Source organism: Taeniopygia guttata, chromosome 7, assembly GCF_048771995.1.
Source record: "Taeniopygia guttata chromosome 7, bTaeGut7.mat, whole genome shotgun sequence".
Lineage (NCBI taxonomy): Eukaryota > Metazoa > Chordata > Aves > Passeriformes > Estrildidae > Taeniopygia > Taeniopygia guttata.
In genome coordinates, this window is record NC_133032.1 from 18,773,755 (window position 1) to 18,790,301 (window position 16,547).

The 16,547-nt window shown below is 42.5% G+C and overlaps 1 protein-coding gene across 5 annotated transcripts in view; it reads right to left on the bottom strand.

Annotated features, from left to right (window-relative positions):
* Positions 1-16,547, bottom strand: part of TTN (titin) — a 239,364-nt gene that overhangs the window by 166,181 nt on the left and 56,636 nt on the right. For all 5 annotated transcript variants that reach the window (XM_072932290.1, XM_072932288.1, XM_072932287.1 and 2 more), the window contains 34 exons: positions 16,016-16,297; positions 15,632-15,910; positions 14,988-15,266; positions 14,613-14,891; positions 14,202-14,489; positions 13,804-14,082; positions 13,422-13,703; positions 13,036-13,314; positions 12,646-12,924; positions 12,276-12,554; positions 11,869-12,156; positions 11,490-11,768; positions 11,044-11,325; positions 10,641-10,919; positions 10,225-10,503; positions 9,852-10,130; positions 9,458-9,745; positions 8,997-9,275; positions 8,509-8,790; positions 7,629-7,907; positions 7,239-7,520; positions 6,448-6,726; positions 6,037-6,324; positions 5,552-5,830; positions 5,176-5,454; positions 4,796-5,074; positions 4,409-4,696; positions 3,989-4,276; positions 2,839-3,120; positions 1,841-2,119; positions 1,444-1,725; positions 1,017-1,295; positions 605-892; positions 101-379 (listed from right to left, as the gene is read on the bottom strand). In XM_072932290.1, coding sequence (XP_072788391.1) covers positions 101-379; positions 605-892; positions 1,017-1,295; positions 1,444-1,725; positions 1,841-2,119; positions 2,839-3,120; positions 3,989-4,276; positions 4,409-4,696; positions 4,796-5,074; positions 5,176-5,454; positions 5,552-5,830; positions 6,037-6,324; positions 6,448-6,726; positions 7,239-7,520; positions 7,629-7,907; positions 8,509-8,790; positions 8,997-9,275; positions 9,458-9,745; positions 9,852-10,130; positions 10,225-10,503; positions 10,641-10,919; positions 11,044-11,325; positions 11,490-11,768; positions 11,869-12,156; positions 12,276-12,554; positions 12,646-12,924; positions 13,036-13,314; positions 13,422-13,703; positions 13,804-14,082; positions 14,202-14,489; positions 14,613-14,891; positions 14,988-15,266; positions 15,632-15,910; positions 16,016-16,297 — 9,570 coding nt within the window. The remainder of the gene's footprint in view (positions 1-100; positions 380-604; positions 893-1,016; positions 1,296-1,443; positions 1,726-1,840; positions 2,120-2,838; positions 3,121-3,988; positions 4,277-4,408; positions 4,697-4,795; positions 5,075-5,175; positions 5,455-5,551; positions 5,831-6,036; positions 6,325-6,447; positions 6,727-7,238; positions 7,521-7,628; positions 7,908-8,508; positions 8,791-8,996; positions 9,276-9,457; positions 9,746-9,851; positions 10,131-10,224; positions 10,504-10,640; positions 10,920-11,043; positions 11,326-11,489; positions 11,769-11,868; positions 12,157-12,275; positions 12,555-12,645; positions 12,925-13,035; positions 13,315-13,421; positions 13,704-13,803; positions 14,083-14,201; positions 14,490-14,612; positions 14,892-14,987; positions 15,267-15,631; positions 15,911-16,015; positions 16,298-16,547) is intronic.

The window sequence follows — 16,547 nt, forward strand, 5'->3', positions numbered from 1 at the left end:
GGGGAGGTATGAATCAATAGTAAGAGGGACAGATGTGGAAGAGCTGCAGGCAGGGAGTGAATGAAGATAACTGTGCATTCATGCACACACCCAAACACACCTTTCACAAAGAGCTGTGTTGTACATGAGGCACTGCCAGCATCATTTGTGACCACACAGGCATAGTCCCCGCTGTGGCCTGGCTCCACGTTGTACAGCTGCAGCTGTGCCACAGACTCATGGAGAGAGATGGAGCAATTGCTGTCTGGCACCAGCTCCCTGATGCCTCGGAACCAGGTCACTTTGAAGGGAGTACTGCCCTTGATGTAGCTGGTGAATGTCACGTTTGATCCAGGCAAAACTTCCTGGGGATCAGGTGTCTTCACAAAAGAAGGTGGTTCTAAGGATCATGCAAAGAAGTGAAAGAGGGAGAAAGATGTTAATAGGAGGGCCTCTGTGGGGAGGAAAATGAGCAGGTTTGAGTCAAAAAGAAAAAAATAAAAGAAACCATAGGGAAAAAAACCCAAACCAAACAAACCAAGAAAAAGAAACCTTGGGAAACCAGAGGAAATAAAGAGAAGAGGGAAGAATTTTGTTGAAGGCATTGCAGTATCCTTCCACTGACCTTGTACAGTCAAGAAAGCACTGCATTCATCAGATCCAGCCACGTTGGCTGCCACACATGTATATGACCCCGTATCTGTGACATCCAGGGCATTCAATTTCAAAGCACAAACATTATCCAAGAATGAGATTTCGTATTTTTCTCCACTAACAATCTCATTCCCATCTTGAAACCAAGACACAGATATGGGAGCTGTGCCAGACACTTTGCACTCCAGCAGCACAGAGGATCCCAGCACCCCATTTGTCTCCTTTAGTTTTCTTGAGAATGAAGGAGGAACGAGGCGATCTAAGTAGGACAGGGCAGAAGAACAGGAAGACAAGTGTTGAGGTTTCTTTCAAGGGAAAGAAAAGGGAAAAAATTAAAAGCTTTATTTAAAGACAAGAATGAACAATAAAGACATAGAGCTGACCTGAAACATCAACTGAAGAAGTGCAGCTGCTGTCCCCCACTTCATTGTGCACCTCAAAAGTATACAAGCCCCTGTCTCCCCTGTCTGCAGAAAATACTTTCAAAGTGGATATATTGTTGAAAAAGGTAATTTGATATTTGCGGTCACTCTTTAGCTCTCTGCCATCTTTGTACCACTTGGTGATAAGCTCAGGTGTTCCTCCTACTTTGCACTCCAAGGTAAAAGGATTGCCAGCCATTACTGTGATCGGCTCAGTCTTCTCTAAGATGACTGCTGGTTCTGAAATAGGAAGGGAGGGGTCTGTGTGTCACAGAGAAATCTACCGACAAACTTGTAAGCACAGGGTGTAAGCGGAAGACAAAGACTGGTAGAGCCAGCTGTGCAAGCTGTAAGACACAGCACCTATAGTGGAGTAGGCTATACCCACCTAGGACCTGTAAAAAGGCAGAGCACTCCCGCATGCCAGCGTCATTTTTGATCTGACAGATGTACTTTCCAACGTCAGTTCCCTCTGCACTGGCAATCTCAAGAGTTGCAATGTTGTCCATAAACCACATTTGAACATTTTCACTCTCCCTAATAACTTCACCCTTATCCTTGAGCCAGACAACAGAAATTGGTGGGGATCCTTCCACTACTGCCTGCAGGGCTGTTGGTTCCCCGATGAAGATTGCTGTGTCACTCAGCTTCTTTGCAAACCGTGGAGGTTCTGATAGCAAAAACAAGGAGGCAGAGGACAGTTAATCATATATGCTTGCTTGGAAGAGCGACAGCCAGGAGATCAAGAAAAGAGGGCAGTGATGTTGATCCTCTAGCATACAAACCTTTGAATTTCACTGGGCAGGTGCAAGTGTCGCTTCCCACCTCATTCATAGCTTTGCATTGATATTCTCCAGTATCTTGAGATTCCAAATTGAGAATATGAAGACTGGCAATAGAGTGCTTTGCTGTCACCTTGAACTTCTTGCTGCTCCTGACCTGCCTCCGGTCCTTGAACCAAGCCACCTCAAAGGGTGGGGTCCCTGCTATCTCGCACTGAAGGATAACATCTGAGCCTTTAAGAGTGTCCACAGGGCTTGGCACCTTGCTAAAAACAGGTGGTTCTATAAAAAAAGAATAACATCATAATGTGTGAGCTTCCTTTCTGGGTGGGTTTCTGGATAGTAGCAGGAAGCAACATATTCAGGAAGGGAGCCTACGCTTATATTGTAAACACATATTCAGCTTTTAAATATGTGGCCTCACCTCTAAAATAATCCCAGCACTCAGAGTCCAAAGGGCAGAAAATGTGATACTTCTGCACCTGTTTGGAATCAGTGCTCAGTATCCTTCCCCAAAAGCCACTCTCCCTGCCCTCTAGGGTGACATTCCATCTTACTTTCCATCTTTCCCCCCGCTCTTTCTAGTCATGAAAGCTACAGTCAGTGAAGCTCAGCTACACAGCCTCCTCTTCCTTCTTAAATTTCATTCCTGTCAGTATCACTGTGTATAAAAAGGAGGTGGAGGGACAGCTGAAAAATATTCCCAGCTTCCTCACCATGGCTTGTGTTCTACCTAGTCCATACTTCCATTGTGATCTGAAAAGCTTGCCTTGTTCATCCTGCAACTGACTTAAATGGGGAGACGAGGGAATGACTGCACAGTGTTGAAGACTCACCACTATTTCCTGCCTGATCTCTGCTGCTTAAACACATCAGCATTTAAATGCAAGAGCAGCTGGAGAGACACTGGCCCAGCAGGCGCCAGCTGCTGTAGCAGCAGTGCGGCTGGGAGCAGGCCTGGCAGCCAGGGATTCTGGTGGAGTATGGAGCTGTGAGCTAACCTTTCACTGTGACTGAAGTGCTGCAGCTGGCTGTGCCTGCAGAGTTGTGGGCTTCACAGATGTAATCCCCAGCATCTTCAGCAGTGGCACCCAAGATGGTCAGCATTGCCATGGAGTCTACAAAGGACATGTGCAGCCTGTCGCTTGCCTGAAGCGCCTGGTCGTTTTTGTACCACATGATTCTGATCTCTGGTGTGCCACTGATTTTACATTCAAGCTGAACTGTGTCCCCCTGCTTCACGAACCGCAAAGCTTCAGGCTTCTTGATGAACTTGGGAGGTTCTGCAGAACAGAGTAAGTATGTAGAGAATGACAACCTACCTGTTTGCCATGTGAAATCTACAGCACTGAACAAGAGTTCTACAGAGGCACAAGAGTATTACAGCACAAAAATAAAATTGTTACTGAAGTTGGCTGCATCCCCAGCCAGAGTTTTCTCTCAAGGGAATACAAAAGATGAAGAAAAGAAGACAAAGACAGCAAATAAAACTGTTCTGCCAGCTTTGGACCCTGCTGCATCAGACAGGTGAAGCCGTAAAAGATACACAAAGAATGGTTTCTCCACTCAATTGAAATTTTGTGGTTACCTTTGAGTGGTAAAAAGTAACAGAGTTCCCAGGCCAACATGAAAGATTTGAGAAGCCCTTCATCCCCGGGAGCAACGGAAACACGGTAAGGATTGTTTCACTTGCTTAGACATCTCTAAAGTATATTTCTGCATTAAGAAATTAGGTGATTCATAGTGTAGATTAAATCAACAATTCAGAACTCCAACTGAAATCTTTAGCAAATTTGAAAGAGTCACCTATTCAGGCCAACAAATGCAAGGTAGAGTTGTATTTACTAACATTTTTCCAAATAGCAATTGCTATGAGTGACTATACCGCAGTGACTATAGTTATTAAAGTAAAAAGCAGTGTGAGTGCAACTCTCCGTACAAACAGGTTCACACAGGTACCTTTCTCCTTCGAGATTTTGCAGTCACATAAGACTTCTGCAGTTACACAGTATGATGGGAGGTCATTACATGATTTATATCTGCAGTCTGGAAAGCTACTTTCTATATATTTCTAAACTATAAATGGTAGAAGATCAAAGAGATCTCTTTACCCAAGAAAAAGAAAATACACAAACAAAGGTGACTTAATACCTTTGACACTGAGTTGGGCTGAGCAGAAGTCTTTCCCTGCTTCATTACTAGCCTGGCAAGTATATTGGCCAGAGTCTCCTTTACCCACTCTCAGCACTCGAAGGTGAGCTGTGTTGGCTGTGAATGTAATATTGAAATTTCCTCCAGTTCGAATCTCCCGACCATCCTTGGACCACGTTATGTGTATTGGCTGGGCTCCCGTAACATGGCATTCAAAATCAGCACTTTCTCCAAAAGGCACATCAATAGACTCTGGTTTGATGTCGAAGACAGGTGCTTGCTTGGGTTCTAGAAATACAAGAAAGCTATGTAATACTCATACCTCAGAAAAAAGCTAATCCCACACATAGATACCATTGCATGCATAAAATAAGAGGGAGGGACCTGTGATCCAAGTAAAAGTTTTATAAGACAACACACCTGCCACTGTGAGCCTAGCGCTTGAGGTGGCAGTGCCCACAGAATTGGTGGCTGTGCAGGAGTATTGCCCAGTATGATTTATCTCAGTTCGCACCAGTTGCAGCACTGCAACATTATCTACAAAGGATGTGTGCACACTGTGGTCATCCTTTAGCAGCACGCCATCTTTGTGCCAAGTGACAGTAATGGGCTCCGAGCCATTGAGCCGACACATAAGCTTAAGGGGTAAACCAGCAGGGTGCTCGAGGTCCTTTAATTTTCTTGCAAAGGAAGGTGGTTGTTTGCGTTCTGGAAGAAAGCAAGTAAAGGATAAATACATCCCAGGAAGCAACCTTTTATAGTTTGCAAGCCAAAAAGAGTTTTAGCAAGCTAATATAAAATCATCACCTTGAACTGTTAAGAGAGCCTTTGTAGATGCAGTTCCTACACTGTTTTCTGCCTTGCAGATATATTCTCCACTGTCACTGCTAGCCACTTTGTTGAAGATAAGTGTAGCAACATTGTCTTTAAAGAACACTTTATACTCAGGAGTAGACCTGAGTTTTGTATCACCTTTGTACCAAGACACAGTAATTTCTGGTGTTCCAGCAACGTGGCATTGCAATGTTGTGTAAGACCCAACTGACACCTCAAGAGGTTCCAAATGTGTAACAAAGTAGGGAGGTTCTAAAAAAAGAGAAGCAATTAGACAGGCTTATTGTGTGCCAGGTTTTGGAAAACATACACTTGGAAAAAAGGCAAGGAAAAGAAGCAAAGGGAACACACACCTAGGGTAGAGACTACAGCCTCACAAACATCTCTTCCTGCCTCATTTTCAACATGGCAAGTGTATTCTCCTGCATCTTCTTTGGTGCTGTCAAGTATTTCTAGGATGCAGGATTTCTCTGTGGTGGTGATGCTACACTTCTGAGATTGTGTGATGGTCAGGCCATTCTTCTTCCATGTCACAGAGATGGGCAGGCTGCCTGTGTAAGTGCCCTCTAGGATGATGGGCTTACCAGGTTCCACATACTGATCACTCAGTTTCTTTACAAAGACAGCTGGTTCTAATGAAAGTAAGTCATAAATGTTGAGCACAACATGCCAAATGGAGAGAAGGAAACAATAATTTAAGGTAAATGGAGAGACATCATCTTTACAAACCTTTTACTGTGAGGTGTGTTGTACAATTTACCCTGCCAGCATCATTAGTCACTAGACAAGTGTACTCTCCGCTTTGGGGAGGAGTTACATCAAATAACTCGAGCTCCACAACGGACTCCTCCATGTAGATATTGCATTTGTCCCCTGGCACAAGTTCATTGGCCCCTCTAAACCAGTTAACCTTAAAAGGAGGGGTTCCTCTGACAACACATGTGAAAGTGATGCTTGTGCCTGGCAATACATCCAGAGGCTCTGGGGTCCTCTCAAAAGAAGGTGGTTCTAAATACACAAAAGAAAAAGATAGATAAGACAAATTGCTGCAGCATAGCTTTGGTTTTTCAACACACTTACTGAAGATAAAGAGCAAAATTTTTATTTTTCTGTCAATAATTTTTGCCAAGAATATTAACAAAAGACTGCAGATAATTTCAAGAGAGAAAGAGAAAAGAGTAGCTCAGAGAGCTTCCTGACCATCATATACCCACCTTGTACAGTCAATACAGCGCTGCATTCATCTGAGCCAGCTGTGTTGGTAGCTTTGCAGGTGTAAGTGCCACTATCTGAGTGGCTCAGTGAATTAACTTCTAAAATACATAGGTTATCTGAAAAGGACATTTGATGTTTTTCTCCACTGACTAGCTTAATTCCATTTTGGAACCAGGCAACAGAAATAGGAGGTGAACCTGACACTTTACATTCCAGCAGTGCTGAGGAACCCAGAACACAAGGGATTTCCTTTAGTTTTCTTGTGAAAGAAGGAGGAATGATTCGGTCTGCATAAGAAAATATAATAAATCCATGGTTAGAGAGAAAATGAGTAAAGGAATGTAATAAAGGACAGAGAATGGCCAAAAAAAATTTTTTGTAAAAGGTAGAAGACAAGGTACCCAACAAACCTAAAACATCAACCGATGCCGTACAACTGCTTTTCCCCACGTCATTTTGCACAGCAAAAGTGTACAATCCTCCATCTTCCTTTTCTGTATCCATAATTTTAAGTGTAGATACATTATTGAGGAAAGTGATTCTGTATTTTTGGCTGCTGGTCAATTCTTTGCCATCCTTGAACCACCCAGTGGAAAGCTGTGGTGTGCCTGCTACTTTGCATTCCAAAGTACAGGCATCTCCTATAGTAACTTTCATTGGCTCTGCTTTTTCTATTATGACTGCAGGCTCTGGAAGGAGAGATGGTTAACATAAATGGTTAAAACAGGGTTTGATAAGTATTAGCTGTAAGTATTATAGCAATATGAGATGCTATGAGTATCACATCTGATACTATGGAAATTTTGATTTGTTGGGGTGTGGAACTTTTTACAGCTGTTTTTTCCAACCTTTCTGTTACTCTAAACTGCAAATTTCAGATTCTTTCAAAAACTAAGTAAAAATATTTTAAATATTTTAAATAACTTTAAAGTATATTTTCATTTAAAATATACAATATTTTAATCTCCCTCTCTGAGCAGGCATGAGCAGAAGACATGACAGAAATACAGACTGGTTCCTTTCAACTCTGTTGCTGGACTACTGGAAATGTGGAACCTGACTTCTGCTTGTTGGGGAGAGAAGGATTCTCTGTTTTGTTTGTTTTGAACTCAGAGGCATAAGCAAAGTATACAGCTGATACTAAATAGCCAAGTTTCTAACTTTAAAAAGACACTTCCATTAATTTGTGCTTTTCACCCACCTAGAATAGTTAAGGTAGCCATACACTCGCGACTTCCAGCGTCATTTCTGATCTGACAGGTGTATTTTCCAGCACTGCTTATCTCTGTTTGCACAAATTGCAAAGTTGCAATATTTTCCACAAATGTGATCTTCGTGTTTTCACTCTCTCTGATAATTTCCTCTTTGTCTTTAAACCACTGAACAGAAATTGGCTGGGAGCCCTCCACTCTTGCTTGTAACTCTACTGGTTCACCAACCACAACAGTCATGCTGTTTATTTTAGTCAAGAATTTTGGTGGTTCTGAAGAAAAAATACGCAGTTATAGTAAATACTCACAGTGTTTCTGCAAGGAAGAGCAATGCAGCGCCCATGGGAGCACTGCAGAAGACACATGTACCAGTACTTTACCTTTCAGCTTCACAGTGCAAATACAAGTATCACTTCCTACATCGTTCTGTGCTTTGCACTGATATTCACCAACATCTGCAGCTTCGACATTAAGAATGTGAACACTCGTCTGGTAGTTTTTGGCTGTAACCTTGTACTTCTTACTACTGCGGATTTGTCTCCTGTCTTTGTACCAGGCAACATCAAATGGAGGTGTTCCTGAAATCTCACATTCCAGGCTAACCTCAGATCCTCTGACAATGTCTACTGGAGAAGGCTTCCGGCTAAAGACAGGAGGTTCTAACAAGGGAAGAAAGGAACATTTAGAAAGTAGTCTGAAGCTCTGTGATCAACAAAGAGTCTACAGATACCAGCTTCTGGAAAATGGGACTGCTGAAAATATCTACAGAATGGGCAAGACTTCCCTCTTTTTCTGGGCACAGTGTGAAATGAGCTTGCACAAAGGTGAGTAGTAAGAGCCCTTAGATCCCCTTTAGAAAAGGTAAACAGAGGGGTGACCTTTGGCAGAGAGGGTACAGTTCTCATTTAGCTGGTAGTAATCTCCCATACAGGATGTAAAACTGACACTAGTCAGTTTGTGTCTGTTCTTTCTCTTCATATTTCAGCTTCTTGATATAGCAATTCCCCCTATGAACAGCCTTTGATATTAAAATTATAGAACTGGGGAAAAATTATAGAACTTAGTACACATCTGCATTAAGAACATCATCTCTCTTGTTTAGATACTGGCAGAGAAGATCAGGGGGAATCAAGAAACAAACATGACATGAAGAACAGGGCAGTGCTGAAATAAATTAATCTCATGTTCCTGCGTATTTCTAAGGTATAAAGCCACCAGGGGAAAAATAGGATGCAGTTGGAAAACAAGAGGACAGCTAACCTTTCACTGTGACTTTGGTGCTACAGCTGGCCTTCCCGGCAGGGTTGTGAGCTTCACAGATGTAGTCACCGCTCTCATCAGTACTGAGATGATTCATTTCAAGCACCGCCACAGAGTCAATGAATGATGTCCGGAATTTTTCACTGGCAACAATTTCATGGTCATTTCTGAACCACACTACTTTCATCTCTGGAGATCCACTTACTTTGCACTCAAGCCGGGCTGAGTCACCCTGCTTGACTACTTTTGTTGCCTCTAGCTTCTTAGCAAACTTGGGGGGTTCTAAAAAACCAAAAAAAGTGGGGTCAGGAAGGTCTGAACTAATACTGGAGAGAAAATGGTGGGAAAAGAACCAAACAGCGGTGGGTTGCAAACACAGGGTAGGGAATTCACTTGGCAGTGTATCAAAGACCACCAAGGTGGGCTTGGCAAAAAGAAAGAGAAGAAGGAGAGAAAAAGATAACAACGCAACAAGAAAGAGTGCACACCTGTTACCAACAGTGTTGTAGTGCAAGAGTCACTGCCAACGTCATTGGAAACATGGCAAGTGTAGTGCCCACTCCTAGAAGAATCCACTGAATAGAGGGTTAAGAACCCAGTTGAACCTTCAATCCCAATGAAACAAGTTGGACCAGATACAAGTTCTAAGTCTTCTTTGAACCACTTTACTGTAAAGGGTGGTGTTCCTTTCAGCGTGGCCTTAAACTCCACTGTGGAATCTGGTATGGCTTGCTGGCTTTCAGGTTTTACTAAGAAGCTTGGTGGCTCTGCAGTTTTTAAGAAAAAGACACAGTTACATCAGAAATCTAAGAATGAAGAAAATCAGTGTGACAAGCACAGAGACCAATTTTTTAGTGTTAACATTAAGACGTATAAGAGTGTTAGCATAAGATTTAAGATATTTTCCCAGAATCTGTCATAGGTAAGAAGTAGTAAAAGAGTTTCAAACCTTTCACAGTAAGGACAGCACTGCAAGAATCGTTTCCAGCAACATTAGAGACACTGCATGTGTAATTTGCACTGTCTGCCAGCTCTAGGTTAGCAATCTCGAGTGACATAGTGTTCTCATGGCACAGGCTTCTATACTTTGCACTGTCAGTTATCTCTTTTCCATCCTTAAACCACTTTGCAACAACTGGGAGTGACCCAGAGACTTTACACTCCATTTGGATAGAAGATCCCAGAATGGTATCCTTTTTGGTTAGCTTTTTGATAAACACAGGAGGAATTGATTGATCTGCCCAACACAAAAAAAAAATAGCAAAAACATACTAGTTAACTTCTCACTTATCTTTCATGGAGATTATTTTTCATTCCCTCCTTGAAGGATTGGCAATACAAACCTAGCACAGTCAGAACAGCTTCACAGGTGCTACTTCCGAAGTCATTTTCAACCTTAAAACTGTATGTGCCACTATCCTCCTTTGATACAGGTTCAATCCTGAAACTGGCCACATTGTTTTCAAAGCTCATTGTGTAGTATCTACTGGGCAGGAGCTGCTTGCCATCTTTGTACCATCTTATTCGGAGCTCTGGTGTCCCAGCCACAGTACACTCCAAAGTCACGGGGTCTTTTTCAGTGACTTTAAGTGATTTAGCCTTTTCTACGATCTGTGCAGGCTCTGAGGTGTAAAGAGTATAAAAATTACAGCAGTTAGCTACATAGATAGGGAACTGACTTTCCAAGTACTCATGAAGATTACACCTTGTACACACCTTGTACAAAAAGCAAAGCAAAACACTTCTCCACGCCGGATTCATTCTTTGCCTGACAGGTGTATCTCCCTCTGTGGCTGAGGTCAACATTAGTAAGCTTCAGTGTGGCCACCCTGTTCTCAAAGGTAATGTGGTGGTGCTCATCATCTTCTAGTATTTTCTCATCTTTTATCCATGACACAGATAGGGGTTGAGCACCTGCTACGACGCACTGAAGGAATGCATCACCTTTCAAAATGCTAGTGACGTTCTCCAGCTTCTTGACAAAGGATGGTGGTTCTGTGGTGTGTGTTTGTTGTTCAGAAAAGAAGTCATGGAAAGGGAAGAGGAGAAAGAGAGATCATATAAAGTAATCCCACTTGCTACACTTCAGCTGGGGCATATAATGTTTGAGGTGTGTTTCCTAGAGGACTGACCTTTTAAGCTGAGTCTTGTGCTGCAAGAACAGCTCCCACCTTCATTTGATATAATACACTGATATTCACCAACATCTGAGATGTCACAGTTAGTCACGTTAAGAGTAAATACTGATTCTTTGGTGGAGATGGTGTATTTCTTGCTGCTGAACATCTCCTTATTGTTCTTCAGCCACTTCACCTCAAATGGAGGGGTACCAGTCACCTCACACTCTAGTGTGGCCTCTGAACCCTTCACTACCTCAGTGGGACGCAACTCCCGAACAAAGGTCGGAGGCTCTATAAAGAAGAATGGGGGGAAAGTAGATAATAACTTCCAATAATTTCTAGGGGAGAAGAAGTATTTCCTACTTCCTCACCCCAGATATGTGACAGGGATGACACAAAGATGTTCACAACCAACCTTTTACTTTCAGCTCGACGCTGCAGCTCTCACTACCTGCATCATTGTGGGCTTCACAAACATAAATCCCACTATCTGCCACTCTGGCTTGAGTGACTCTCAAAGTGGCTAGACCATCTATGAAGGAGATGCCGTACTTAGCTTGGTCAGTCACTTCATTCCCATCCAGGTACCATGTAATGTGGATCTCTGGCGTGCCTACTACCCGGCACTCAAAAGTGGTGGACTGTCCTTCCCGCAAAGCTACTACAGAAGTTGGCATCTGAATAAATCTGGGGGGCTCTAGAAGATGGACAGAGAAGTTGAAGCTTTATAATACTCAAGGTAGGAATAAAAAAACCCCAGAATTTAAAGAAAAAAAAAAAGGCTAAAGGGCTTCCTCCTCCTCCCACCAAAACTGCACAGAAAAATCAGAACCAAAAAAAGTAGAAGATTGGGTTGCACACCTTTTACAAACAGAGTTGCTTTGCAGGTTGCAGTCCCCACGTCATTGCTTATCTGACAAGTGTAGCTCCCAGAATCAGCTGTCCTAGCTGAGAAGAGCTCCAGAACACTAGAAGTGTCATCCTTCCAGACAGATCGACTGGCTCCAGACAGGAGCTCCTGGCTGTCTTTAAACCACTTTATCTGCAGAGGAGTAGACCCTTTCACCAGCGCTTTGAACTGAACCCTAGCATTGGGCACAACCTCTTGAGACTGGGGTTTTTCCACAAAATATGGTGGCTCTGTGACATGCAAAAAGGAAAAAAAGGGGATTACTCTGAGATGGGGAAATCCAAAACTAAGCATGAGAAACCTAACAGAAGACAAAGAAGGAACTCAAACCTTTTACTGTTAAGAACCCGCTGCACTGGCTGCTTCCTGCTTTATTTGTTGCTTCACAAGTGTAAGAGCCACTGTCTGTGCCTTCCAATTTATTTATTTCCAGAAATGCAGTATTATCATGGAAAGAGTATTTGTGCTTTTCACTTGCTGTTATTTCTTGGCCATCCTTATACCACTGAATACTTATAGGATGCGAACCAGACACTATGCACTCCAGGTGGACAAAAGACCCCTTAATGCTGTCCATTTTCTTGAGTTTTTTGGTGAATTTAGGTGGTATAATGAGATCTATCCAAAACAGAGTAAAAAGACAAAATATAAAAATTCAACTATGATTGTGGCACGTGTCAGCACAGGAGAAAAGATTTGGTATCTAAAAGCAATAGTAAGAGAAAGCCCATACACACCTAGGACATTAATGCTGGCAGAACAGCTACTGCTCCCAACATCATTTTGAACCTCAAAAATGTATTCTCCACTATCTTTCTTATCTGCATAAAGCACCTTTAAGACTGAGATGGTATCTGTAACACTGATCTTGTATTTTGGGCCCAGTGTCAGTTCCTTGCCATCTTTGAACCATTTGGCTGTAATAGGTTTTGTTCCTGAAAATTTACACTGCAAGGTTGCTGGGTCTCCCTCAGTCACATCTATTGACACAGCCTTGTCCACAATTGTAGCAGGCTCTGTTGTAAACAAGGAGATAGAGTGTTAAGTACATCTGTAAAAATCACAAGAGAATCCCAGATCATTGCAAGCCTTCAGGGTTAGACCAACCTTTGACAGTCAGCAGAGCAGAACACCTCTGAATTCCTGCCTCATTTTTAGCCTGACAGAAATATTTCCCATCATGTTTCAGCTCAATAGATCTCACCATAAGAGTGGCAACATTGTTCACAAAAGTAATTTTGATATTGTTGTCTTCAATCACTTCATCATTGTCTTTCAACCAGGACACAGTGATGGGCAAGGAACCTTTAATAGCAGCCTGAAACACAACTGTTCCCCCTCGAAGGGAACTAATGTTTTCTATCTTCTTCAAAAACTGTGGAGGCTCTGGCAAGAAGAAAGTGGTTATGTAAGTACAAGTCTGGTGTATAACAGTGTGGCATGGAAAACCACACTGGGATAAGAGCATGCTAACGGTGTTCTGCACCTTGCACTAACCTTTCAGCGTGACCTCTGAATGGCAGAGGCAGCTCCCAACATCGTTTGTTACTCTACATTGATACTCCCCAACATCAGAAGCATCAAACCTGAAAACATGGAGGCTAATCAAAGATTTCTCAATGCTTATTCTGTGTTTCTTACTGCTCCGCACGGGTTTATCATCTTTCACCCAGAACACTTCAAAGGGTGGTGTGCCAAGCACCTCACACTCCAAAACCACATCAGAATCCTTCAAGACTTCCATGGAATGAAACTCCTTGCTAAAATAAGGTGACTCTATAGTGTGAAAAAGAAAGTGCAATTTGCATTAGTCATACTTTTGAAGCCGGTACCACTGTACTGAGCCTAAAGATACAAACTATGTGGCTGGATGTCACACACACCTTTGACTGTAACAACACTACTGCAGATATCTTTTCCAGCGTCATTTTTGGCTTCGCAAATGTATTCCCCACTATCTTCAGTATCAACCTCTGAAACATGGAGTATTGCCAAAGATTTTGTGAAAGATATCCTGTATTTGTCACTCTCTTTTAGCTCTCTATCATCCTTGAACCATGTGATTTTAATCTCAGGAGTACCAGTGATTTCACAGGTCAGCTCAGCGTATCCACCTTTCTTTATGAGATGAGTTGGCTCTAGTTTCTCCTTAAAGGCAGCAGGTTCTGTGGATTTAAGAAGAATGTTCAGGACAAAGAACACAGGAAAGAGTGCTGCTATGTTAATCCAGCAGCTAGAATTTTAAATAAGAGTGAGAATGCAAACCTTTCACAAATAAGTTTGCACTGCATGTTACTGAACCAGCTACATTGGAGACTTTGCAGGTGTATTTTCCAGAGTCAGTTGTTTTGACTGCATAAAGTTCCAAGTAACTTGCTAATGCTTCTGTCATAATGTAGCAGGCTCCTCCTGTCACCAGCTCAGAATCACCTTTAAACCATTTCACTGTCAGTGGTGTTGTGCCTTTAAACATTGCTTTGAAATGTACAGTTGATGCAGGCAATACGTCTTGAGACTGTGGTTCTACAGTGAAGTGGGGTGGCTCTGGATTGCGTTGAGAAGAAAAGAAATGCAAAGAGTAAGAGAGGGCTTGTATTTTGGGAAAGAAAAGTATTATCACAAGATAAGCAAAATTCCAGGAAAAGCAAAACAAAATGCCAAACCTTTTATAAACAAAGTGCTACTGCTCTCTTTGCTACCAGCAGAGTTTGTGGCTCTGCAAATGTAGACCCCAGCATCATTTGCATCTAGGTGTTTTATTTCCAAAGATGCTGAGCCTTCTGCAAAGTGTACTGTATACTTGGCACTTGAAGTGATCTCAGTATCCTGCTTAAACCATGAGACAGTCATTGGAAGAGAGCCTGAAATTTTGCAGTCTAGGCGGCACGAGGTGCTAATGACGCTGTCAATATTCTTCAGTGGTTTAGTAAAGAAGGGAGGGAGCGTGCGATCTGTTGAGAGTGAAAAAAATGACAGAAAGGAACACGTGAGCAAAACAGGAGTGCTGTTCTCCTTCTGGCTCTGTTGGGCACAGAGCAGAACAACGGGACTCTCTGCAAAGAGGCAGTACCAACCTAGCACAGTGAAGCTGGTAGTACAAGAACTGATGCCCACATCATTGGATATCTCAAAGGTGTATTCACCACTGTCCTGCATTTCAGTGGCGTAAAACTTGAGCTGGGCAATGTTATTTTTGAAGCTGATCCTGTATTTTTTGCTGGCAGGTAGTGGCTTTCCGTCTTTGAACCATTTGGTTTTCAGCTCAGGAGTGCCTGTCACAGTGTACTCCAAAATAGCTGGTTCCCCAGCTGTAACCTGGATCATTTCAGCTTTTTCAATTATTTTGGCAGGTTCTACAACAGAATTAAACAACTGGTGTTAAGGACAAAAGGAAGTTTCTTCACCTCTCAGGTGGGAGACTGTAGGAATCACAGCACTCCTCCACTGACCTTTCACTGCTAGTTCACCAAAGCAAGACTGACTTCCTGCATCATTCTCAGCCACACAGGTGTATTTGCCACCAGAGCTCAGCTGGACTCCGGTAATTTGCAGTGTTGCTAGACCATGATCAAATGTTACTCTCACATTGTTATCATCTTTAATAATGTCTTTGCCCTTCATCCATGTCACAGAAATAGGCTCTGACCCTTTCACCACGGCCTGTAATGTAACATTGTCTCCAGCCAGAGCTGTCACATTTTCGATTTTCTTAACAAAAGATGGTGGTTCTAGTTCAAAGAAGAAAGACAAGAAAAAAATACTCATCTACTATTACATCATTACATAAAATCTGCCACTTAAAGACAGGTTTGTAAGACAGTATGTGCAGTACATGTTGCAATTCAGCAAAAGAGCAGGCAAATTGAAGTGCTTTCTCCAGCTGGGAGCTAATGGCCCATTAATCTCAATGTTCTTCAAATTCACAGGTTTGATGCCAGATAAGACTCAAGATACACACAGAATTTTAAGAGAAGAAGATATTCTTTGTCCCCAGTCTCCCCAGCCTCCCACAAATCCAAAGAAAAGACATTTTATGAAATAAGAGGTTTCTGCCAATCCCTTCAGTAAATGGAGTTTTCTGTCTCCCACTGACCTTTCAAAATGTATGTGGCACTGCACATGCACTTGCCGACTTCATTAGCTATCACACACTCGTATTCACCGACATCTGCACTATTAAATGAGGACACTTCCAAAGAAATAACAGCCTTCTGAGAGGTCAATCTGTATTTTTTACTACTGCGAATCTGCTTCTTGTCTTTGTACCAGCTAATCTCAAAGGGTCCAGTGCCAGCAACCTCACACTGAAGAATGGGGTTTGTTCCCTTCACTAGCTCTGCAGGTTCAAGTGTTCGGATGAAAGATGGAGGCTCTATAAAAGCAGTAAGAAAGAATTAGTCAACCATGAAAAAAAAAAAAAAAAAAGAAGGAAGGAAGGTTTTTCTCAAGAATGTGGCTGGCAGCAACAAGGACAGACCTTTGACAACCACTTCGGTGGTGCAACTGTCATTTCCAACCTCGTTGACAGCTTCACATGAGTAGGTCCCAGTGTCATCAACTTTCATTTCCAAAATATCTAACACAGCCACAGAATTGACAAAGGACATTCTGTGTGTGTTACTTTCATGGATTTCCTTATTGTTCTTGAACCAAGTAACCTGGATTTCAGGAGATCCTTTGATTTTGCATTGAAGGCGTGCAGAGTCGCCTGGGGTCAGTAAATAAGATGGATCGACCTTCTTCACAAAGGATGGTGGTTCTGAAAATGGGAAGAAAAGGGAAGAGAGGGGAAGACATGGTAAAAAGGGGAAGAAGGGGAAGAGAAAAGGGGAAAAAGGAAAGAAAGTTGAAATACAAAGCTTTGAAAGACTGCTTCCCAGAGCAAGAAAAAAATACAACTTCACAAGAGATCAGCATAATCTTTGCTGAGCTGCAGCTCCTGTGGTTTTGCTTTCCCTCTTCATCAATCTCTCCCCTGCAGGCAGGAGCAATTCTTGACTTTCTCCGGT